Source organism: Dromiciops gliroides, chromosome 5 (genome assembly GCF_019393635.1).
Source record: "Dromiciops gliroides isolate mDroGli1 chromosome 5, mDroGli1.pri, whole genome shotgun sequence".
In the NCBI taxonomy this organism is placed as follows: Eukaryota; Metazoa; Chordata; class Mammalia; order Microbiotheria; family Microbiotheriidae; genus Dromiciops; species Dromiciops gliroides.
This window is the reverse complement of record NC_057865.1, coordinates 5,571,095-5,596,628: the sequence shown is the minus strand read 5'-3', so window position 1 is coordinate 5,596,628 and position 25,534 is coordinate 5,571,095. Positions and strand designations below refer to the sequence as shown.

The 25,534-nt window shown below is 49.6% G+C and overlaps 1 protein-coding gene across 1 annotated transcript in view; it reads right to left on the bottom strand.

Annotated features, from left to right (window-relative positions):
• Nucleotides 1-23,942, bottom strand: part of SCIN (scinderin) — a 47,599-nt gene extending 23,657 nt beyond the window's left edge. The window contains exons 1-4 of the mRNA XM_043967094.1: nt 23,597-23,942; nt 17,432-17,586; nt 13,795-13,956; nt 2,923-3,072 (exon numbers count right to left, since the gene is read on the bottom strand). Coding sequence (XP_043823029.1) covers nt 2,923-3,072; nt 13,795-13,956; nt 17,432-17,586; nt 23,597-23,801 — 672 coding nt within the window. The 5' untranslated portion in view covers nt 23,802-23,942. The remainder of the gene's footprint in view (nt 1-2,922; nt 3,073-13,794; nt 13,957-17,431; nt 17,587-23,596) is intronic.
• Nucleotides 23,943-25,534: the final 1,592 nt, after the last annotated feature.

Here is a 25,534-nt window from a genome sequence, read left to right as displayed (position 1 = left end):
CACAGCTAATGACCAGGGGCAGGAGCTGCAGAGATGAGGTCTGGCCTCTTTAGTTATGCTCAGATTGTTTCCATATGGACATTACTGCTGCTCTTTGACTGAAGACAGGAAGGGAGACTTAGACAAGGTCCGGGTTACCTGGCAGCAGCCTCCAAAGACCCGTGTGGTTAGTGGGGAGCCAGGACCACCAGCTTTCCCATTCTAATTTTGAAAAAGACCACCCACAGCCACGGAGGAAGGCAGCCTCCTCCCCATCCTTGCTTCTCACCAATGGCAGATTCACAAGAATTCACACCCCTGTGGCACTTGGAGGTAAACAGAGCCCTTTCCTCTCACAAGTCCTCATCCCTCACTTTACAGATGAGACAGTGAGCCACTCTGGTCATGGAGCTGGTAGGCACCTCAGCTGGGACTGGACCCAGGCCAAAGACTCCTTCCTTGACATGCCATCCTCCTTATTCAAAAGCCGCCCCCCCACCCCGGGCATAGTCATCATAAGTGGCAGCTCCCATTGCTGAACTGCTTTGTGGGTAACGATGAAATGCCAGGACCATGGGAGGGTGAGTCATCGTTCATCCCAGCCTGGTCCCCAACCCCCAGCCCCACGCTTGGAACAGGGCTGATGCTCAGTCCACGTCTGCAGAAAGGTGAGTGATTAGAACTCAGCTTTCACAGGGCTGATGTGGGCTCCATTCTCTGGGTGGCGTCCTCAGAGCCAGGTGTGCTCACTGAACCCAGCATCTCCCAGACTGCAGCGCCTCAGACGCCACCCAATAGATGCAAGAGACCCACCAGCCTTTGCTTGGAGCCTACCCGAAGGGAAAGCTCCGTCCCTGCCTCTGAGGGCATCCCTCCACCTTGGACAGCTCTCGTCTTTAGGGTTTCCTGACATCTTGGCCAATTTCCTGCCGCCCACTGTTCCTAGTTCAGCCCTCTGTGGCCAAACAGACAAGTCTAGCCGTCTTCCCTGTAACAGCCTCAGAAATACGAAAAGGCAACGTGATCTTCTCTGCCCCCGGATTCCTCCTCCAGGGAATGACGTAGGAATGGCAGCCCAGACTCCTCAAGGTTTCCAAAGGGCTTCATGCACCGTCCTCTCACTGAGGAGGAGGAATTCTGGAGACATGGATGTGGACCGGGAGAAGAGGCCAGGAGGCCTCCATGGAGGAGGGGTCCCTAGGAAGCTCTGCCAACTCCATATGCAGTGACTATGACAATGGTTATTGCTCCGCTAAGTCTCAATGGAGCCATTCTCACACCTTTACAATACCTGTAGTCTATGTTGTAGCTACGACAGGCTCACATTCATGAAACACCATGAGCTCCAAAGACTCCAGAGTCCAGGGCAGCGGGGAGTCAGGGTGGGTGTGAAGAAACAGAAAGGCATGACCCAGAGTAAGCAATGGACAGGAGGTGGGGAAAGGCACACCCAGAAGTGTAAGAGGACTGACTACTCAAGAAAACTGATGGACTGGTACCAGGAAATGTGATCTAGACCCACTCAGTCATCGACTAGCCCGATGGCCCTGGCTAATGTCACCTGCCTCAGTTTCTTCATCTGTAAAATGGGGATAATAATAGCACCTACTCCCAGGGCTGTTGGGAGAGTCAAATGAAATAATGCATATAAAGGGCTTTCCAAAATTAGAGTGCTACAGAGGAGGGGGCAGGATATTCCAGAGTCCAGGAGGACACCCTACCCCTCCAGCTGTCTTACAACATGCTCAGAGCTAGGATCTGCTCCCCACTCTCCCTGAGGTGTCTGCTCAGCCAATGGCTCTGGGCTTGACCAACCCACCGAATGACCTCAGGAACAAGTCCTTCCCGTGTGGAAAAGTACAGCCTGGCCTTCCTCGTGATTGCATGGGGCCATTGGGCCAACTGCTTCCTCTTTCTCGTTTCCAACACAGCATTTTCAAGAAATAGTTTTTTGGTAAAGTTTCTAAAATTATTTTTTTTCCAGAGAAACCCCCAAGAGAAGTAGCCCAAGCAGCCCTCCCCCAAGGTCAGGAGGCCCTGAGCCCCTCTTTGGTGGCAGTGAGTGGGTTTTAAGTCCATAGAGCCGAGCCCCATTTCCTTTCTCTTCACTTTCATGATTTGCTTTTCACATAACAAAAGGAACAATGGACCCTCGGAACATGTTTCTAAATAATTCATGTGCCACCTTTCAAAGGCAGTGTTTTCAGTAAAGAGGGAAAAAGACTGAGCAAGCAGGAAGGTCATAGAGAGAATGCTGGAAGGGAGGCCAAGACTGAGTCACAGCTGGCTTGAAGCTGCATCGGAGACAAAGAAGATGCCCATGACAGGGACAGTTCAGGCAAGAGCTCAGAACCTTAGCCTGGGCTGGAGGGACCAAGTGCCATCCCCCTCCTCCCTCTCTCTCACAGGGTCCGAGATCTGTGTCAAAGCACTGGACTTGGGGGAGAGGAAGTTTAATGAGGTGGGGGATCAAGTGAGGGGTCCCAGCTCCCATCACTGGAGACTGATCAGAGGTCTGGAAAGGAGAAGTGGAGCAGATCGTGTGGGGTTTTCAGTGGCCAGGCAAGACTCAGGCAATGGGAGCCCAGGAGACTTGGGAGCAGGTCAGTAATGCCCACGTCCAACCCTTGGGGCAGGGCAGGGCTCACAGAGCAGGGATGAATGGCAGGATCCCAAGTTTGGGGCTTGAGGATCATCTAATCCCAAGCTCTTGTTTCATGAAGACCTCGGGCCCAGAGAGGGGCCCTCCAGGACTCAGGGGAGACTGGTTCTCTAAGGCTGGCCCAACTCCATGCCTTTGCCTGGGACCATCAGGCTGGGGGGGGGGGAGAGCAGGGCCCAGCATTGTTAACTGGACCCCCCAGGGGTCTTTTCTCCCTACATGGAGGGAGCTCCTGCCCTGGGAACATGATGAGGCCCCACTCACCCATCACATGTGCCTACCTTGAGGAGCTCTGGGGGCTCATTCCCATCTTCCACGACAATCAGTTGGGATCTTCCATTCCTCTCAGAGTCTCGGATGTCAATGGCCACTTGGTTGGCCTTCAGGCGCTCATACTTGTTACAGGACGAGCCGCACCACTGGTAGATTTCCTAAGAAACCAAGACAGAGACTTTGAACTTGGCCAGAGGACTCAGCTGGTGTCTGGGCATAGAAGACACACAGAGGTCTGGGGACCTAATGGGCTCACTCTGATTTTCAAAGACTAAACTACTGTGAGGCCAACCACATCACTCCTCTAGGGCTGGAGGGACATCCGAGACCCCCGAGTGCAACCCCCTCATTCTGCAGAGAGGGAATGGAGGCCCGGCTGGGGAAGGGACTCATTCAAGGCAGCCAAGAAGTAGACAAGCCAGGCTCCATACCAGGAGTCCTTGGACAACTAAGCTCCATGCCTGCCAAGATAGGGTCAGCACCCTGGACACAAGCCCCATAGCTCTGCTCCCACTGTGACTCTGGGGCTGTTAGGCTCAGTAAGGACACAGGCACTTTTTCTTCATAACCCTCCATGTTCTCAGCAGTGCCCAGGGTTACTGGGAGGGGGTATTCAGCAAAATGAAACAACTATGGCTTTGGAAATTAGAAGGTCAAGATAGGACCCCAAACAAGACCAGACCTCTGATGTGTTAACACTTTATACAAACTTAGAGTTGTCAGGGGCCTGAGAGATCTGGGGGTCTACCTGTCCCCCTTTCCAGCTAATTAGCTGAGGCCCAGAAGGGTAGGGAGATTAGCCTAAGATCACACAGCTAATTCTCCTAGAGGTGTGCCCCAGTGGTGTCAAAGTCAAATAGAAACCAGGGCCACTGAACTGTGCAGAATGATTTTTCTGTGGGTGCACGTCCTTGACGTGGAAACCACAGGCTAACATTATTATATTTGCTTTGTTAAACATTTCCCAGTTAGGCCCACAGGTTGCACGTTCAAAACAAGAAGAAGAGGGTGCTCCTGGAAGCTGGGGACAGAGAGCATCTTTTTCATGGGTCTTTAGAAATGAGTTTCTAAGGAAAAGAGCTTCTGCCCCCCATGCCACCCCCTTGCTTTGCATCATCAGCCAAGAAAGAATTCTCTTGGAAGGTAAGGAGAAGGCCATGGTCAGATCACAAGGACCCCAACAACACAAAGTGGGTCAGCACCTCAATGTGTGTGTGTGTGTGTGTGTGTGTGTGTGCACGCACACGTGCACAAACATGGAACAAATACCTTCACTTGTCCAGAAACAATGACAAATGGAGCCAAAGATGTTCAAACAGCCTCCTTCTTATTGTGTACCACAGAGCCTCCCCACCCCCACCCCATCACGGAGCTGGCCTGACTCTGCCCAACTCTCACCATTAACCCCAAGGAGGCCAGGCCCTTTATGGAGTGAGCTGGGTTTGTAGAGTTCTTTAAAGTAGGATCTCTTAAAGGCCAAGTGAACAAGCGGCCAGAGAAAGTCCCTAAATATATCTCCACGTCTATCTGAATGTTCCCTTTCAGTTGGTCTTGGTCGGGGAAGGGCCGTGGGAGAGAGAAATAACACCCTGTTCATTTGAAGCGAACTCCTCTCTGCTGTTGTTGACATTTTATAAAGGCGTTCCTGCCCCACCCGACCCAACTCTACCCAGTTTAAAGGACAAGCTTTAATAACTAATTATAACCCTACCCTCGACACTCTGTGGGGATAAATACACAAAAACCAAATGACCAGGAATTCTGCAGTGGGGCCTGGGAGCGAGGCATGAGCTCGGCCCTCCAGGCCTCTCTGGTTCCTCTGCCACATACAACAGTGCCTCACGGAGGCACCTTAGGTGGCCTCTATCCCGGGCAGGTGTCAGAAGCCCACGGCCAGAGTTTGTCCTTGTGAAGGGCCAACAAATCCTGCTCACACCCCTGCTGGAGAAACTGAGGTTTGACAAGGGCAAAGAAAGGTGAGAGCCCACACTCTTGGAGAATTCAGTTCAGTTTACATCTGATTCAGATTTCCAGGAAATGGGCTAATTCCCTCTGGGAGGCATATGTTGTCAAGGGGAGGAGAGGAGGAAAGGGTGCCCTCCCTAAGGATTTATGGGAAGACTAAGAAGAGAGTGCCCTCGGGTGAGAAGGCAGAGGGGGTGTGGTCCTTGGAGGGAGAGGCTCACAAAGGCACCCAAGGGTCAAGCTAAACTCTGTGTGTGTGTGTGTGTGTGTGTGTGTGTGTGTGTGTGTGTGTGTGTGACAGAGAGAGAGAGAGAGAGAGAGAGAGAGAGTGTGTGTGTAAAGAATTAATTGTTATTTGAGGTTTTTATGACTCCATCTTTTGGCTAGAATTTTAAAAACCCAGGCACGTGCACTGGCCTGGGGCTCAGGCCAACGCCTCCACACATGGCAGGGTGCTCCACCCACTGGTTGTAGCTGTCGCCATGGCGCTGGCACCTGTTGACGCCTACATGGACCTGGCGAAATTATAATGACTGGAAGCCCAGTGAGGGCAGTCATGTGACTGTCAGAGTGGCCAGCCAATTGGCTTGGGGCTGTGTGTGGTTAGCCTGGGGCTTGCTGGGAAGAAGGGCAGTTTTTCGCCATTCTAGCTTGAAGCTCGAAGGTAACAGGACGCTGCTGTGTGTTCTCAGCTGATTCCTGGGCGGTGGTGTTATTCAGGTTGTATTATTTCCCTTTCCCCATTTTATTTCCTTTCCCTTAATCCTACTGATCCTGTTTGTGTTTTTTTAAGTTCGTTCTTGTTAAATAAATCCTGCTCTGTTTTGAGGGAGGCTGCCGGTCTCCTTCCTTGCCCTAACATTGCAGTGATCCGCTTAGCTAGCACTCCCCAATTAAAAACTGGTCCCTACATGAGTGAGTATGAATGTGTGTATGTTGTGAGCTGCCTTAGGCTGCTCCTGACTAACAAGGCTCTACAGTGCAGGACCATAAGCACATATGGACCTATTAATAAAAGGGGCCACCCCAGACATTTACTCAATTCACTGAGGTCTGGAGTAAGACCACTTCCTGAGAAGCATCCAGACAAAGTCGCTCTGTGTTTCATGCTGTGAAGGGAGGGTTTTTTCAAAGTTGCAACAACAACAACCCCAGTCTTTCCCGTAAATTATCAGCTGTTCAGCCCAGCAGAGGTGGAGGAGGGCTGGCCCCAGTGGGCTGCAAGGAGCACACAGAAGTCTTTCCCTGCGATGGCACCAAGGATTCGTCCGCAGTCCGAGTCAGGGAGAGGAAACTATCCAAGGTGGCATCGGGGCTGGTGGTGACAATGTACAGCCTCACCCTTCTGAGGACTGAGGAACCCAACCCCAAACCTCATCTTTTCTGGCTAAAAGTCCTTTAAATCACAGCTAGCATTAAAGCAGCTGTGGAGGGGGCAGCTAGGTGGCGCAGTGGATAAAGCACCGGCCCTGGGTTCAGGAGGACCTGAGTTCAAATCCAGCCTCAGACGCTTGACACTTACTAGCTGTGTGACCCTGGGCAAGTCACTTAACCCCCATTGCCCCACAAAAAAAAAAAAAAAACAGCTGTGGAGCAGTAGAAAGAGCCCCAGATACAGAGTCAGGAAGCCACGAGTTCAAATGTCCCCTCAGATATTTCCTAGCTGTGTGACCCTAGGCGAATTCCCCAGCCTCAGGTTCCTTATCTGCCTCCCTGGCTGTTGTGAGAATAAAACGAGATAACATTTGTAAAATGTTCTGAAAACTTGAAAGCACTAGTTCTAAATTGAATCCAAGAAGCATTGATTGAGTGCCGACTGTATGCCAGTCACTGTGCTGGATGGCAGACAAAAGCACACTTCCTCTTCCCTGGAGAAACTCACATTCTCCTGGGAGTAGGGGAGCAGTTTGTCTGGCCCATCGCTGTTGGGGGCCCGTGTGAGAAGGGAGTGACGTCGCGGGGGGCCAGTATTTGTCAGCAGGTAAATCGGAGGCAGGCGCGTCCCTTCAAAACGGAAAGACTGCTAATGGGGGAGAAAAAGGGTGAGAAATCCGGGAGACCCCCCCTTAGGAGGTGGCGCTGTAGGACTTCTTCCAAGGCCGTTGAATTCTCTCCAGTTGGTCCCAAGGCTGCGGCCCCAACCAAGGGCTTACTCACGGAGACCACAAATACAAACACACGCACATGTTTATTTTTGTGTGTGTGTGAGATCATACATGTACACACATGTGTATAACTATATATTCTGCCTCATCATACAGAGGAAAAGGGTGGGGTGGAAAAGGAGGGGGTAGAAAGGACAAGCAAAATTCTCAATTACTGGAGATTCGTTTAGTCCATCGGGAAACGAGAACCAACAGCCTGAGAGCTGCAAGGCCCTCCCCTCCCCAGGGGCCTGGGAAATGGGATTGTGGCATTTGACTGGAAGTTCAGTTTTTGTTTTTATTGTTATTTTTAAACTATGTGGTCAGAGTGATTCAGTCTAATACTCCAGCAAACCAAGGCCATGCTCGGGTATAAAACAGGAAGCAGAAAGGGCCCATTTTAGAAGGAAGCTCAATCCTGGGGGCCTGAGGCCCAGCTGGACCCACTGGGCACCCATGTGAGGCTGACTCATCCCAGCCCCAAGGCCTTCCTACTTACCCCTTTCCCAGGACAAATAAGTGATTCCTTTTTAAATGTAAGGCCACAGCTGCCCTCCCTGCATCTGGGGAGATTGTTTTTCTTACATTTTCATTCTGAGTGCATTTGTTTGCCCTTTGATCTATGTTTTCATGTGGCCCAATGGCTTTCAGAAGGTGATCAAGCAAGACCGAAAAATCCTTCACATTCTCCCTCACTCCCCAGGCCTCACCAGAAGTTCTCAAGCCCAGGGACCGTATCTCACCAGAATCCTCCATCTCTCCCAGGAGCCAAGCCCACAGCTCTATACTGAGTGGGGCCTTAGTAGAGGTTTGGGGAGGGAAGGAACTGTGGAAATTAGGCTAGTCTCCTACCAGTCAGCAAGGGTGGAAAAAGCACCTACTGTGTGGAGGCCTGTGCTGGTGTGGAGATACAAGGACAAAGAAGGAAATTGTCCATACTTGCCAGGAACTAACACTTTAATGAGGGCATGTGTGTGTGTGTGTGTGAGTATAAAGGAATAAGCACCAAATCAAAGAAAACGAGGTTGTTTGGCTCCCTGTTGGCTGTTCGGGGAGGGAGGGCCCTAAGACAAGGAAGGGAACCAGGGAAGGCTTCCTACAGAACACTGTCCTTGACCAGTGTGTCTCCATAGGAAAGATTCAGCTGGGAGAGAACACGTGTTCCTATAGCACTGACTCTGTGCCCAGCACTGGGCTAACTACTTACAATTATTTGTTCCCCACAACTCTGGGAGGGAGATGCTGTTAATATCCCCACTTGACAGAAGGGAAACTGAGGGAGACAGCGGGGACATGACTTGCCCGATGTCTTCCTCACTCCAGGCCCAGTGGTCCATCTGCCAGGCCACCAAGTTGCTTGGGATGGTGAGATGCCACCGTCAAGATGGGGATGCCTGCTCCTCCCTTTTGTTTGGGGTCGGTGTTTTTCTTTTTTTTTCCTTTGTTTTTATAGGGTAATGAGGGTTAAATGACTTGCCCAGGGTCACACAGCTAGTTAAGTGTCAAGTGTCTGAGGCTGGATTTGAACTCAGGTCCTCCTGAATCCAAGGCCAGTGCTTTATCCACTGCGCTACCTAGCTGCCAAGGGTCGGTGTTTTTCTGTCACCGTGGTGACAAGCCCCAAAGCCCTTCTCCTCACTGCTCACCACGATTTGCCATCTGCTGAGTTTGGGGAGGAGGGAGAAGCAATGACTGGAAGTTCTTGGCTCCTTGAAACCAGTTGGGACCTTGCGCTTTGCTTGTTTGAGGCTCTAGGTCCCAACCGTGGAATCAGTAACAGTTTCCAAGCCTCCCCTGACAATTCCAACCATATTTAGAGGTTCAGGGAAAGTGAGTGGATGGCGCCAATGCAGCCCCAACCCCTGCAGGTGCTGCTTCCAGCCCTGGGGCCACTGGAACACAGATGAATCACAGGGCACCAGGAAGGGCCCAGGAGGGGGCCAGGCACCCTTTCTGGACACCAGAAGATCTTGTGCTTATTGGGTGGAGGCACTGGGTCATCATTGCCCTTCCATGAAGGGTAGTAATTCTAAGACCAGTGACTTCATCAACACAGGTACACTTGACCCTAATGCAGATGCCTGATACTCTGGGACTTAGTAAACAGTCCTCAAGAACTCGGTGTCCCCTGGGGGCAGCTAGGTGGTGCAGTGATAAAGCACTGGCCCTGGATTCAGGAGGACCTGAGTTCAAATCCGGCCTCAGACACTTGACACTTACTAGCTGTGTGACCCTGGGCAAGTCACTTGACCCCCATTGCCCCCAAAACAAAAAAGAACTGTGTCTCCCCTACCCCCAAAAAAGCATCTACCATCTAAGCTGATAAAGAGTCCCTCTACAACTGGCTAGGCAGGTCCTCAGAAAAGAGAAGCAGAGTCCATCACAGGCATGGTATTGGAGGTCAATGTGAGTTATTAGGAATTGTTAGAGCTTGCAACCCCAGTGGCATGGATTTTGGGAAGTGAGGCTCACCTCTTTTCTGAGGTTTCTAAAGACTCCAGAAGGGGAAATGATCAACTATTAAATAGTTGACACTATTTCCTCTTAGACCTACCCACACCTGTCTGACCACTTCTTCTCAGTCTCCTTTGCTGGTGTATACTCTATGTCCTAACCTCTATGTGTGGGTAAATCTTTGGGTTTTCACCATCCTGGGCCCCTTTCTCTCACCACAGGCTCCCTCTTACATGGTTACTTCATCAGCTCCTATGGGTTTAATGAGCATCTCTCTACAGATGCCCCTAGCCTATAGTTCCAGCCCTAGCCTCTCTCCTGAGCTCCAGTCCTACATCTACAACTCTATGTTGGACATCTAAGTCAGATGTCCCCATGGCATCTCAAACTCAACATGTCTTTGAGAGAACTCATCATTGTCTGCCAAGACCTCTTCCTAACTATGGAGGGCACTGCTATCCTTTCAGTCACTCAAGTTTGTGAGTGCAGGAAAAAATTATCTATTATACTGTTTGTGATAATTTATTATACTATTTTAATCCAACCTTATGGGATTAAAGGTTGGTCACACCCAGAATGGTGCCTGATCCCAGTAACTCTAGGAATGCCAGAGACGGCTCCAGGGTCTTTCAGATCCCCCCAGACCCAGGATCCACCGAGAGCATTCTTGTTTTGGGGTGACCACAGCTCCTGAGGGCTCCAGCCCAAACTTCTGCTCTGGGTTCCAGTTACTCATTTCTATATCAATCTACCTTGCTTTCAGGCTACCCTCTCTGCAAAATTGCTTAACTTGGCATGTTGGGTTCCTGTATGGGAAACCTTTGTCAACAACCTCTATGCTGTAAATCTTCCGAGATCTGGGGAAAGAGTCACTCCCTTTCCATTTGCTCTCTTCTACCAAACAACCATATACATTTCTTTCTCAAACCATTTTGGATTTGGGGGTCTGTGATCACAAAGAACACAAGCTTGGGATCATCCTCCAGTCTTCCTTCTACGTCCACCCTCATATCTAATCATCTAAAAATTATCTTGTAGAGTCTACCTGTCCAATATATCTTACACTTACTCAAATGGCCACCAGCCTTGCTCAGCCCTTCACTTCTACCTCTTAATTAATTTCTTTGCCCCATTTCTCTCCTTTCCAATTCATCTTCCACAAAGATGTCAAAGTAACATTCCTAAAATGCGGGTCTGACTAAGTCACTCCCTAGTTCAAGAAGGTCCAGTGGCTCCCTATTGCCAAATCATAGGTTTGGCATTTAAAGCTTTCTTCTATAAGCTGACTTCAGGCTACTTTTCCAGGTTGATTGCATGACAGTCTCCTTATAGCCAAAGTAGCCTGCTTGCTGCCCCATAGTTGATATCTCATATCCCATCTCTGGACCTTAGCACAGGCTTCTCACCAGGCCTGGAGAGTATTTTTTTCTCACCTCTGCCTTTACAGAATTCCTCCTTCCCTTCAAAGCTCAACTTAAGCACAATCACCTTCAGAAAGTTTATCTGTCCCCAACCCTCCCGAGTTGGGATGCCTATCTTCCAGCAACAACTTTGTCTCTTTTGCATTTAATTTTCTTTTAATTTTTTTTTGGGGGGGGGGGCAGGGCAATGAGGATTAAATGACTTGCCCAGGGTCACACAGCTAGTAAGTGTCGTGTCTGAGGCCAGATTTGAACTCAGGTCCTCCTGAATTCAGGGCCAGTGCTTTATCCACTGTGCCACCCAGCTGCCTGCATTTAACTGTCTAAGTACATATTGTTACCTGCCCCTGCCCCTATCTGAGAATATAAGTTCTTTAAGGTCAGGGATCATTTGGTCCTTTGTCTTTGGTATCTGGCCCCTAATATAATACCTAGCACACATGTGTGAATTGAAATATTATTACTAGAGTAACAGTTACTACATGCTCCATGGCCATAGGTGGCCTCATGTACTTCAGAAGTCTTTGAGAACAGGAGCTCAGGAATTAACAAACTCATTTCAGAAATGAGAAACTCAGGTTCAGAGGGAAGAAATCATATGCTTACATGACCTGGTTAGGAGGGGTGGGTCCAAGGCAAGATTCACACACAGGTCTTTGGGTTGGACATATGTCGTCCTCCCCCCTCAGAGCCCCACGCATAGTCTCTGTATTAGGCAGCAGACCCCAAACAGCTGATGGCTTAAAGGTCATCCTTTCTGTAGCTGACAACCATAAGCACTTTGGCTAGCGGTTGATACTGGTCTGGTTCTTAACGCTGACAGCTTTTCTGAGCAGTAAAGGGACCCAAAACATGAGAAATCCTCCAAACCTTCAGTGGAATTTAATCAGCATTTCTGCCTAAAATCAGCATCTCTATCACAGAAACTACTGGTCTCACTCAGTTCTTAATTGTGGAAATCCGAAGGCCATAATGGAAGAGCCGTAGAGACCTGGGCTTGAATCCTGCTTTCAACACTCACAAAAGTTCTAGATCTTGAATGTCAATGGACTCAGGAAAGTTGTCTGCTGGATCAGCCCAGGCTCATTTAGAATCGGGTCTGGTACAGTGGAAAGAATGCTGCATGGGGCAGCTGGGTGGTGCAGTGGATAGATAGAGCACCAGCCCTGGATTCAGGAGGACCTGAGTTCAAATCCAGCCTCAGACACTTAACACTTACTAGCTGTGTGACCCTGGGCAGGTCACTTAACCCCAATTGCCTCACCAAAAAAAAAGAATGCTGCATGTGTCATCAGGACACTTGAATCCCAACTCTAATACTCAAAGAAGCTCTGAGTCCTGAGGTCCATAGAAAGTTCTGGAAGCTTCTGATAAAGCCATCCCATCTCCTCCACATAGACTCGCAGTGTTGGGCCAGTGAGTATTTATTAGGTGAGTGAATGAATGAATAAATGGTGCTGATTGGAAAGCAAACAAATGACCTCGACCAAATATTGACCCCAAGACCAAGCCAAAAAAGAATGTTACCTTCCAGCCTTTTGAGGTGTGGATGTGTGTGTATTAGGGAGGAGGGGCAGGTGACACTCCTGTCTTTTCTACATGGGAACTGGCCTGACTGGCCTGGGGGTGATGAGGTCATCCTACCCTGGCCAGGAAAGCTGATGGCAAGAGATTGTAGGACAACAATGAGTTTCAATGAGATGCAAAGATTATTCTGCCATCCGGTCTCATGAGACAGCTTGTTTGAGATCTTTCACATACTGGGGAGGAAGCTAAGGAAGGGGCTGAGATAATGAAGACAACAGAGAAATCCTTGATACTCAATTTCATGCATTTCAGGACCCTCATTTTTTTTCAGGAGGTTAAGTGACTTGCCCAGGGTCACACAGCTAGTAAGTGTCAAGTGTCTGAGGCCGGATTTGAACTCAGGTCCTCCTGAATCCAGGGCCGGTGCTTTATCCACTGAGTCACCTAGCTGCCCTCAATATTCTTTATTATCTATATCACTGAATGTTCCAGGAACATTTAGCTCATCCTGCCCCTCTCTGCCAACAGCTAATGCTATCCCAAATGACAGCCAGAGTTAGTTTGTGGAAATAGGTTTGGAGGACAGAAGAGACCTGAGGTCATTTGGCCCAACAACCCCCTCATTATCCGCATGAGGAATGAGATTTGCATACCTAGAGCACAGCTAGGATTTGGACCTAGAGCCCCCACCTCCACATCTGGCATTCTTGGCTATCAATGAGGGCAGCCCTGACCCTGGTGCTCAATATCTAGGAAAAGGACCTCAGAGCTCAGGGAACCACCTTTGTTCAAGTTCTGCTTTCACCCAAACTCAGGAAAAGAAAAACAAACAGTGGAAACCACTAGTTCTGGCTTTCATGACTTCAATGAATAAAGTTGAGGAAGACATTTCAATAAAGAAATTAGTTGGGAATGTTTTTTAATTCTGACCATCTGGCAGGAGCAACCAAATAATTGGTTTAACCATTAGATGAGAACCTTTGAGGTGACAGTTGGCATTCTTTGTTAATTCTCCCATTCTTCATGCAAGATATATTTACATCCCCTCACAGAAGCCTTGGCACAAAGTCAGTTAGGCTGAAGGGGGACTTGATCAGCAGCACGCTAATGGAATAATTCCAACTTGAGGTGATTATTTTTTTCCTTTTCTCTTTCAGGATCCATGATTTTGTGGTTGGGTCTCATCTAAGTTCCCCATGCAGATCACACAATTCCTTTAGCCCTCAGGAAGCTTTCTCTGTTGCTAAGCCCAAACAGCATCACTCTGTGACCAATCTAAAGATGGTCTTCCCAACTCAGCAAAGTCGCCTTCAGGCGACAGCTGTGCAGTACTTTTTTTTTCCCTAGTCCTTCACATTGACAAACTTACCGTTCCAAGATCAATGATGAAGCAGTCTCCCTTGTTGAAGCTGGTCCAGCTGAGGGGGACCTCTGTGGCACGGACCACCCGGCGGCCCTTAACATGCAATAGTCTCTCAGCAGTCAGATCATTTGTGATGATGTGATTGAATCCAGATGCCACACCTCCAACCTAAACCGAAAACGATGGGCGGTCATAAAACTGGTTCAATGATATTTCTCCCTACCAAGATGGCAGCACAAAGAACCCAAGGAGTTCATGGAAAAAACACATCATTAAGTTTCAACTATAGTGAAATAAAAGACATTACAATATCCATGTCCTTTGACTCAGAGATCTCACTGCTGGTTATATCACAAGGAGGACCAAAACAGAGAGGAAGGTCCCCAAAATAACAAATTGTGTATTACAATCCATAGTATGGCAGCAAAGAACTGGAATCTCCAGGAAATGGGGAAGCATTGAACAAGTTTGGGTACATAAATATAAATAGGATATTCTTGTCCTAGAGGTAATGACAATAATGAAAAATTCCAAGAATCTTGGGAAGATGTGTATGCCCTGATGCCTAGTGAAGAAAGCAGAACCAGGAAAATGATATGCATAATGACTTCAAAAATGCAAATAAAACACCTCAGAAAAGCAGCTGAACATCCATTAATTGTAGTGACCAAGTTCAACCCACAAGAACAGTTGATGCCACACACCTTCATTCTTTTGGCAGAGAAATCAAGGACCATGGACAGGGAATGTCTACATTCATAGTCTCTCCTTCCTTTCCTTTCACTCCTCAACCCTTTGTGATCTGGCTCCTAACATTGCAAATGGCAAATCTGAACACCTTTTCTCAATCCTCATTCAACTCTTCGTTGCATTTGACACCATTCAGCAATGGGGGCAGGGTGTGTGTGTGTGTGTGTGTGTGTGTGTGTGTGTGTGTGTGTGTGTGTGCGCGCAACAAATAGAGTGCTGGTCTGAGATCCAAGAAGCTCTGAATTTAAATCCTGCCTCAGAAACTTACTGGCTGTATGACCCTAGGCAAGTCAGTAAATCTCATTGAGTCTCAGTTTCTTCATCTATAAAAGGGGAGATAACAATAGCATCTACCTCACAGGTAGGTAACTGGGAGGATAAACAGAGATATTATATGCAAACCACTGTTTAAATTCTAGCTATTATAATCATTGATTATCTTCTTCTTTAGGCTACTCTTCTCTTTGAACCTGAGTTCAAATCCAAACTCAGATGCATACTAGCTGTGTGATCCTGGGCAAGTCACTCAACCTGTCTGCCTCATTCTCCTCATCATGGGGATAATAGTACCTGAACCTCCTAGGATTGCTGTGAGGATCAGATGACACGATGCTTGTAAAGCACTGATCACAGTGCCTGGCACATCAAAGTGCTTCATAAATGTCTGTTTCCTTCCTTCCTTTCTTTTCTAGCTTTGCATAGCCCTGGCCCTGCTCTTATTGGTCTTCGCCTTCTCAGACTATTCTAATCAACTCGGTCAATGATTTTGTTCAACAGTTGTTTTTTTCTATATTTCATGGCAAGGTCCAATGGAGGTAGGGAGGTACACTGGGAAATGAGTGTTATGTAACAAGAAACAACAAGAACCAGCATTTCTGCAGTCCTCTCAGTTTGGCAAAGCACTTTACATGTTACCTCATGTGTAAAAACAAAAAAGTAACAGATTAAAAAAAAGGTTAATCACCCAGTTGGATAAAACAAAGAGGTCTTAGGGAACCAATGAAAGAGCTGCAGCAACAATAGGGAGTATGAAAACTCCATTTCTGACTGGGATGAAACTCCTTGGCAAACCAAGCCCTTGCTTGGCTCTGAGATGTAAGTCTTTCCTTCCTGCTTCTTCTCTTTAAGGATTCAGTGTCAACAGAAAGACCACAAAGAGTCAAGAGGTTGACAGCTCTTCTCTTGCCAAATGCAGTTCACCTGGTAACCTGAGTCAGGCCACAGGCAACCAAATCCCAGTCATCCACCCAGGTGAGGTCCGAGCTCCCAGGCAAGGAGCAAATGCACAAATATCACCCTGAAGGCAGGATGGGGAAGCATGCACCAGCAATGAAAGGGCAGCAAAGAAAGGCTTGCCCTCCCCAGTCTTTTTTACAAGCATCTTTTCTCTCATGAGGAAAAAGGAATAAGGCATTTTACTTATTGCCTTGTCCCATCAGGGGTACCTGAGTATAGAAGGGTTCATATTGCCTGCATGTTTAAATCCTCACATTTGGTGCTCCAACATTTCCCGGGTGACTTTGTTCCACTAGAGTACGCTTAGCTTATTACCACTCACCACCCTCCATAATCCCTCCCTATAGCATCCAGCTAGGCTACTCAGCCTAGGCTGATTCTCAGTCTCAGAAGAAATTCTGCTCAAACATTTGAGAGGATCTGCCAAGTATTTAGCATCAGTTTAGAAGTTCTGGGGTCGCTGTGCATGCTAGCTATTTGTTTTTAAACTAAGAACTCACCACGTGGGGTAGAAAGAGAAAGAGCAAATGGTTTCATGAGCTTGGATGTTTTTAGTGCTCCCTTATCTCCATGAAAGCATTTCCTATCAAGTCCAGCTGTGGTTGCAGATACTGTTGCCTGCTCAGCGTCTGATCATGCCTGAGTAACAGGGTATGGTCTGAGTTCTTGTCAGAAGCCTCTATCTATGGAGTTTCCCCTTCTTGGAGGGCTTTCATGCTGCTGACTAAGGCACAGACCTCAAGGCAGAGCAAAGCTGGATTGTCTTCAAGCAGATTCTGAGCAGGGTAGGACAACAGCAGGATACCACACAGCTCAGACTCACTGGGTGCATTTGGTCCATGTGAGGGAAGCATGATTTCAGGGGCAGACACAGGGAAGTATAAAGGGAAGATAACTGTCTCTGATTTCATAAGGTCCCTTCCATCTTTGCATCAAGAAGCCAAGACCCTGATGCACTATTCAAGGCTTTCCTTATCTAGGAATGATGGGAAGGAAGGCAAAATTGAAGGCAATTGGTGCTGATCCAGGAGATGATGACCTTGACAGTTGTCACGAACATAGGAACCAAAAGGACTCTACAAATGGACAACATGAGTTCTGGGTCCCAGAGGGATCAGAAGGTCTTCTGTGAGGCCTGGCTCATGCTGTGGCTTCTTAAGACCGAGAAGACCTAGGGCAGCTAGGTGGCACAGTGGATAAAGCACAGGTGCTGGATTCGGGAGGACCTGAGTTCAAATCCACCCTCAGACACTTGACATTTACTAGCTGTGTGACCCTGGGTAAGTCACTTAACCCCCATTGCCCCAACACAAAAAAAGACTGAGAAAACCTTCAATCATGATCAAGTTTTCCAACTCATCAAATCTTTTGAGACTAAAATAAGACACTCACAGGAGAGCTCAGATAAAACCTCACACTTAGTGTCCCACATATTTCCTCGGGGCTGTAGGGTTTCAACAATCCCAAGAAATGTAAAGGGATAAAAGGGTTCCGTACACTCTTTTTTAGAGACCCTGATGAGCAGCTGGATGTCGAGTGCCGAGCACTTAGCTCCCTACTGGCCTCTGAGCTCTCCTCCAAGGTCAGACTGGGAATCAGGCCGCACACTTGGGGTGGAAGAAAGCTAGGAAGCTTGTGCTTTGGGGAGGGGGCTCACCTTGTATGTCATCCCTCCTTTGAAATAGCCGACAAAGTCAGTGGTCTCATAGCCTTGCATTTCTCGGCTCTGCACGGGCTTCCCACCAAGATAGTCATCCATTTGCATGGTGAAGATGGCAGCTGCTCCACTCTCATCTTGAGTGCATTCCTTCCCTAAAATAAGAGGCCACGAGATGGCATCAATTCAATGGGATCCAGATCTGAGATTCTCAGTGTCTGTCCTCAGGATTTCTGCTGGTCTTTGAAGGCAGTTTATAGAACCACACACGATAGCCAGGCTCAGGTCCTTTTAGAGTGGGCTTCTAACCAGGCTCAAGAGTATGTCAACATGGACAGACACCTTGTGAGACAGGAGGGTACTGCAGTGGGCCCTAGCCATGCTGGTGATTACTGGGTTTGGTTTGGTTTGGTTCTTTTTTTTCCAAAATGTTTAAGTTGCCACCATCCTCCACTCTGGGTGAGGGGTTCAAATCCCAGCCCTGAAAGTTCCTTACCAGGGTATTCCTGAAGCCCTAAGTGACCCCTCCCCCCAGCCCCACCCTCAGCTGCCCCAGGCCTCCATTCTCTAATCAGTAAAGACAGATGGCTAGATGGATGGCTAGATTAGGTGGCCTCAGAGGGCTCTTCTAACTCCAGCTCCATGATCTGAGGATCTTCTCTGGGCCTTCTCTGCATCAAGAGGGGCTTGTACCTGAGAGCCTCTGCAGAAGGGTGGTCCAATGGTCAGAGGAGAGAGTGGGTGCATGGCCAGCAACACAAAGGGCCTCCCACAGGCTCTCATGGCCAAGAGAATGCTCAGTATTTGAAAATAAAGCCCCTCATACTTAGTAGAGCTGGATGGAGCTGGAAGGGTCCTCAGAGGTTATTACGCCTACCCTCCCATTTTAGAGATGAAGAAACTGAGAGCCAAGGAAAGAAATACTTGCTCAAGGATACACTGTTATTAAATGTCAGTGCAGATGCAGGATCTCTAAGGCACATCTTTGTTCCCCAATCTTATCTCTGTATGTATGAAAGCAAAAGACAAACCAGCCCACATTTCTTTAAACATATTCACTTGTTCAATCTTTTAATCTCACCAGCCTAATATTCCTCATTTAGGGTGAGTTAGGACCACAGGTTCATCTGTGGAAAGTGGTGTTCCTACCATGACTAGATCCAACACCCTTACCCCACTTCTTGCCTAAGTTCAAATGGATGGTAATGGGCAGAGCCAGAATTTGAATCAAGGTCCCCCTTTTTCAGTGTTCTTTTGCCAGCAAATCACCATTAACTTTCAACTCTCATCCCTCCCCGATTCAGATCTTTCATTCTACCTCTTGACTTGGCTCTAGACCCAAGGATTCCTGCCCAGAGCCTTCAAGGGGAGTCAGAGCCCTCCACCTGGCCAGCCAGCCAAGAATTTCCCTCACCCCGGGGGACTCCTGGAGTCCTACTGCTTGAGGGTCCAGGTCAGTTTGTCTGTCCCCCCCACCACCTCATCGATGTTGAGACCTGACCTCCCCCGCAAAGCTTCTATTTCTGGTCTTTATGCTTATTAGGAAGAGAAGCCACAAACTGACCAACTCAGCTCCATTGAGTCCCACCCCCTAACCTCCCCACCCAATGATTGACAGATGGTTCTTGGTGAGTGACTCATGCCAACAACTCCATGTTGTTATTTTTTGGTTACATCCTTACAGATCCCCAGCAAGCAGAAAGCCTTGGATTTGGGATTCAATCTGGCTGCTGATGCTAGCTGTGCCCTCCTGGGAAAATTGCTTAACCTCTCTGGTCCTCAGTTTCTTCATTTGTAAAGTGAGCCTATTTAAAGGACCTTTCCCACCAGACTATACAAGCCTTAAAAGGGAAAGTGGATCAATGCCCCCAGCACTTATTAAGTGCTTGCTAGGCACACCAGGCACTAGGCTAAGCCCTGAGGATAAGGAAAAAAAGTGAAGGCAGCCCCTGCGTTCAAAAGCTTGATTTCCAGTGGCCAATAACCATGTAAATGGAAAATCTCCACAGCGTAGATGGAAGGTTATCACCAGCCAAGGGGAAGTGGGGAGGGAGCGGGGCAGGAGGAGACCTGGAGAGAGCTCTTGCAGAAGCTGGGATTTCAGCTGAAGTTCAGAGGAAGCCTGGGACACTCAGGAGGAGGAAGGACATTCCAGACCTGGGGACAGCAATGAGGAGGTTTGCAAAGTAAAAGTCAAGAATCCCTCTTCCCTTCAGTAAATGCTGGCCAGCATTACCCACACAAATGGGGGAGGGGGAAGCCCAGAAAGGATTCCTGGAGGCATGTGCCCAGGGAGCACAGAAGGAGAATGCACCAACAAGGCTTCGGTCTAGACGGGGTGAGCTCCCAGATCAACTGGGCCATGGCACTTTCCAAACCCAACAAACTTAAGCCCTTATTGGGCACTGCCCCAGGACTGGGGATACAGAGACAGTGAAGGAAACACCTTCCCCTTGGGGAGCTTATGTTATCTCCTGGAAATACCCAGCACCCCCACAGATGCCGAAGTACAGCTCATGTGCAAGAACACCAAGTCTTGGCTTCTCCTTGGAGCAATGGATTCTCCAAGATCATCATAACTCTGGCTTCTTTCCCCCCACTCAGAGTTTCCTCTGGCAATCCATTGAGATTTGTTGTAGCCGTTCTTGTTTAGTCATGTCCTGTTCTTCATGACTCCATTTGGAGTTTTCTCTGCAGACCCTAGAGTGGTCTGCCGAGGCAAACAGGGTTAAGTGACTTGCCCAGGGTCATACAACTAGGAAATGTCTGAAGCTGGATTTGAACTCAGCTCTTCCTGACTCCAGGCTGAGCACTCTAAGTACTGCACTACCTATTTATTAAATGTCTATAAGTGCCCCACAGAAGGGGATGATTAATAGTGGATAATAATCATAATTATAACTAGAATTTTTATCAAATTTTAAGATTTACAAAATGCTTTACAAACACTATCTCATTTGATCCTCACAACAAAGGAAGTTGGTGCTGTTGTTATCCATACTTTGCAGATGAAGAAACTAAAACTAAGTGGCCTTCCCAGAGTATCCCAGTTAGTGAATGTCTGATGCTGGAATGAACTAGGGTTCAGTGCTCTATTAACACGCCTCCTGGGTGCAGCAACTTAAGGGCTTCCAACTTAGAATCTATGATGGAGAAGAGTAAAGCTGGGCATAGTCAGACATGTACCCAAGCTTTGGGGGAAGATTTCAAAGTAGAAACTGGTTGGGTTTTCATTTTTTCCTAAGTAAACAGGAGAGCTGATGGCTCTAAGAGTTATTTTGTTTTTGCTGGGATACCATCTTTCTCTTCCATTTTTTGGGAGGCTGCACCATCCCTACCCAAGAGGCCCCTTAATTAATTAACCCTGGAAAATTATGTACTTCACAGAATTTTACTTCTGCTTTGCAGATGAGGAAACTAGCTCAGAGAGATTAAGGGATTTGCCCACAATCCTTCTGTTGGTGGGAGTGGAGGAATTCGAACCCAGGTCACCTGGGCTCCAGATTCAGAACAGATCTCAATGCACCACAGGGTAGCTATTAAAAACCTCTTTTGAGTAACTACAATGAAAAATAAGTTTTCAAATGTGGCTTGCCATGGAAATCATTAGAAGAAAGACTTTCCTGCTCCTCTCTTCCTTCTTATCACAAAACGAACCTCCTCTGGCCAGGTGGAGTTTTTGCCCTTGGTACAACCAACAAAGAATCAGTTTGTGCTGGTTCTGAACCCTCCTCAGGAGGAGGGCAAAGAATTCAGCTACAAGAGGCCAAAGATGCTGCTGTTGGCAGCTCCGATGTGTGAGCTCAAGTGACTTTCTGAGCCCTCCGTTTTCTCAGCTGGAAGATAAACAACCACACCTTCTAAAGAAACTGAGCTGGGGAAAACTCTGTTTGGCCTGTGCTGGCCAGCTCCTGGACGCCAGACACGATGATCCAAGGAAGGACACACAGTCACAATGAGCAGGTCTGTAAGAGCAGCCCAGAGGGCTCAGGCCAGCCTTGGAGAAGGGCTGTTTTGTAGGCCAGGTCCCTCCCCCTTGTCCCAATTACTTTTCTTCCTTTAACCTGCTGGTCCACTTCCTGGTCAGTTAGAAATACAAGACTTTGCTCTTAAGGACACGGAAATGCTTTGGGTGCATCCCCACCCAAAGGGTCCCCACACAATAGCTGGTTTTAAAAATCAATTAAGACATTCCTGAGATCATGGCAAGGATGAGTCTCTGGCCTCGGTCCTTATCAGAGAAGCCTCCAGGCTTTGTAAAGTAGATTGTTAACAAATCTAGAAACTGGAAATAAGTAAAATCCAGGAAAAGCTTCCTGTCATATCATGGCCTGAGCTGGACGGGTCTAGGGATCATTGAGCTCAGTGGTATCAGACTTCAATAGAAATGGACACACACATTAGGATTGTTTGCAAGATGCTGTGGCTTAGACAGCCCTGTTTCAGACATTATCTCTGTTCTATTATCATTTGATTTATTTTGCCAAACATTTCCCGATTACATTTTAATCTGGTGCAGTAGCTCTTGGGGGTATTGCTGGCCACAAGTGTTGGATACCTCTGATCTAACCCCCTTCCATTTTACAGATCAGGAAACTGAGGCCCAGCTAGGTTGTGACTTGCCCAGTCACACAAGTAGCAAGTATCAGAGTGAGGGCTTGAGCCCAGGTCCTCAGACACTTAGTAGCTGCTATGTGACCCTGGGCAAGTCACTTAACTTCTGTTTGCCTCACTCTCCTCAACTGTAAAGTAGGCATGACAATAGCACGTACATTGTTGTGAGGATCAAATGAGATAATATTTGTAAAGTGTGGTAGGTGCTTATTAAATGCTTGTTCCCTCCCTTCAAGGAGCACTCACACTTTTCAGACTCAGGCTGGGCTCCCACCTATATATGGCATCTGGGATCATCCTCAAGAGAGGACCACTCAGCAGGACCACAGGGATTGGGGGAAAGGGAGTGAAGGGGGAGCAATGAAGTCCAGTGGGGGAAGCCCTGGTTATGGGTTTGAGTCCCAGCTCTGCTAACTACCTGTATGACCTTGGACAAGTCCCTTCCCCATTAGGGCTCCCATTTAGGTCCTCATAGGTAAAATGAAGGGGCTGCTCTGGTCCCACCAGCTCTACCATCCAATGAAAGAAGGGTGAGATGAGGAAGATGAAGGACTGGGGGAAAGCCCGACCTGCTCTTAGGGCTTCAGAACCACTGTCGTCTAGCACTCCAGCGACAGATTTTTGGCCACCAGCCCCGAGCAGGTATCAGATAAATATCAGAGCCCGCCCCTCACCAGATGAAGACATGAAGGTTCGCAGAGGGGAAGGGACTGTCCCAAGGTCACACAGCTTCCACGCTGTAAAGTCCAAACGCCGACAAGTCAATACCTTTCCTTAAACTCCTGCAGGTGCCAGGCTGGGCGGGGCAGGGGGTGGGGGAAGATGCAGACTAAGGGGATTAAAATAGGCGAATCTCCAAGGAAACACAGGATGAATGAACAGCCGGAGGAGGGTCAGGGAAAGCTTCCCACAGGAGGTGGCTCCCGGGCTGAGCCTTGAAAAGAGCCAGGAGAGAAAGCAGAGCGGACCGAGGACAGGGCACTGGCCGCACAGTCAGAGAGCCGGACATCCCAGCTCTCCCACTCGCTGAAGGCCTGTGTGACCCTTCCCGAGCCTCAGTTTCCTCCTTTGTAGTTGGAGGGGGTTGGGCTCTAAATTCCCTTCTGGAACCAACAAGCCTCTGATCTTGGGCCGATCTGGGCCCACTGGGAGCCAGTTTCATCATCCAGAAAACCTGGCCCCTCCCAGCTCTCTGTGGGAGATCCGCAGGAGCCGGGGTACTCTGCCTCATCCTGCACCGTGGCCGGGAAGAGCGGCTGGCGCTCACCTCCCGCACCTGCGCCCCAGTCCCTTCCCGAAGGCTCGAGGGGGCGGTAATGACAGCGACCGAGCCGGCCCTCTCAGCTGCTGGTACACAAACCATCCCCTGACCTTCCCCCCGGGTTGGCAAAGCGAAATTCGGTGGGAAGAGGACTCCCAGGTCTCAGTGTAGTCGAGCTGCCCTCCGCAGCCCCTGCCCGGCCCTCGGGGCGGCACCGCCCCTCCATACCCTCCATACCCTCCACGTCCCCCCACGTCCCCCACCCTCGACTCCCTCACTCCCATCCCTACCGAGCCAGAAGTGCAGGCGGTAGGAGAAGCCGTTACGAGGCCCCTGGCGAGTGCAGAGCACCAGATAGGCGTCCCCGATGTAGAAGCTGCCGTGCTGCTCGGGGGGCACTGGCACCAGCTCCATCTTCTCGATGCGCCACACTTGCAGGCCCGGCTGGAGGCCAGCCTGGGCGAATTCTTTGTGGTACAGGGGCTGCGGAGCCATGATCGGAGGGTGGGGGGCCGCGGGGACAGAGTGGGAGAGCGGTGCAGCACACACAGGGGGCGAACCGCGGGGCTGGGGCTGACCCTCGGAGGCTCAGAGCTTTCTCCCAGGGGATGGGCCAAGACGGGACGGACTGGGGCGCAGGAGGAGAGCCCAAGTGTGCGGAGTGTTTGCCGCGCCCAGGTTTATAGGGAGCCAGGGGCCCAGGGGCGGGGCTGCCCCCTTTCTACACTCTAATTCGGCCAGGAGGGGTGGGGCCAAGCCACTGACCCCCGCCCCTTCCCGGAGAGTTGCCCGCCCCCTCACCTAAGGACAACCTCCCTTCCCGAGACTCTTGTGTGTTTGTGCGTGTGATCCCGGCTGAATCAGTGAAGCGAAAGGCTGTGATAACTGTGATAAACCGGCCTCCCTGGCCTCCTCCGTCCGTAGCTCCCACGGGCCGGCCTGGGCTATGAAGGAGTGCCCCCCCCAAACACACACAGTGGGGCTCCTCCTGGGAATTTGTCTCCGGAGAGGCCCCGCCCTGGGCTCCAGGTGTGTGCTGAGATCGAAAACAGGAACCAGGCCTAGGCAACCGAGCAATCCTGGTAGTTTCCCTTTTCTGTAGCAGCCCTCAGCTCCCTTTCCCCCTAAGTCCCAGTCCTCCGACTAGGGTCCTAACCTGACTGGGAGGGATGAAGGAGGCCGGGCGTGGTGACACTTGACACTGCCCCCCTGCCCTGGCTGGTGGCTGTCCCTTTTGGGTCCCTGTAGTCCCAGCGCCCAGTGGCGGTGGCAGGCACACCGTGGGCACGGAGTGGACGCTTTATGAACGCTTGTTGAGTGACTGACTGACTGACTGATGCTCAGCGTGAAGCTTCCCACGGGGCTTGCCTCTGCCTTTGCTAAGTAGCCTAGCTCGGCGCTATGGGCAGTTACAGGCGGCGGGGGGAAGGGGGGGGGAGGGTGTCGCATAAAAGGGCGGGGCGGGAGAGGGCTACGGTGGAGAGAGGGAGCCTCCGGCTGAGGGAAGTCTTTGGTTTGCCTTGGGCTAAAGTCACCGAGACCTGGTTAATACTAGATTGGCCCTGCCAGGCATAGTTGTCCCAGTGATCGCGGGTGATAACTTCTTGCAAACTGCAGAGCCCTCGGGTCGCTGGAGTGAGCCCCGGCTTGGCATGAGAAGCTCGAATCCTCCAGCGCTTTCCAGCTAGGTGACCCTGGGAAAGTCAACTTCCTCGTCGGTAAATTGGGACAATAACCCGGACCCCGCTTCCTTCCTGGGCAATGGGAGTCTCAGAGGGCGTCTTTGGCCACCTTCAAAGTCCGCCGTGGGGCTGGTGTCACTATTAGTGAAAGCACCTTTCTCACACAGTCCCAGGGGTCCAATTTCCTGGAAAGAGGCAAACCCTGGAAGCTTCTGTGCTTCGAGTGAGGCCTCGTCATCCCTAGAGGCCTGCAGTGGCAGGAGCAGAAGGGCCCCTGCCTTGCCCTCTGCTAGGAGCCCCAGTGGACAAGTTCTCCTGAGTCTTCTCTCTGGGGAGGGAGGGTTGTTTGTGTAACTGATTTCACAGCTGGCTGGCTCTTACCTGACTTCTGGCCTCTCCGAGCCTCTCTTGTTTTCCCCCAGCTCACACCTGGTGACCATGGGCATGGGACCAAAGCCCTACCTGGCTTTGCCTCTGGTAATCCTGTCTCTTCTGTCCTGGCTGGCAGAGGCCTCTCCTTGCTTATGCCAAGAAAGGCCACAGGAA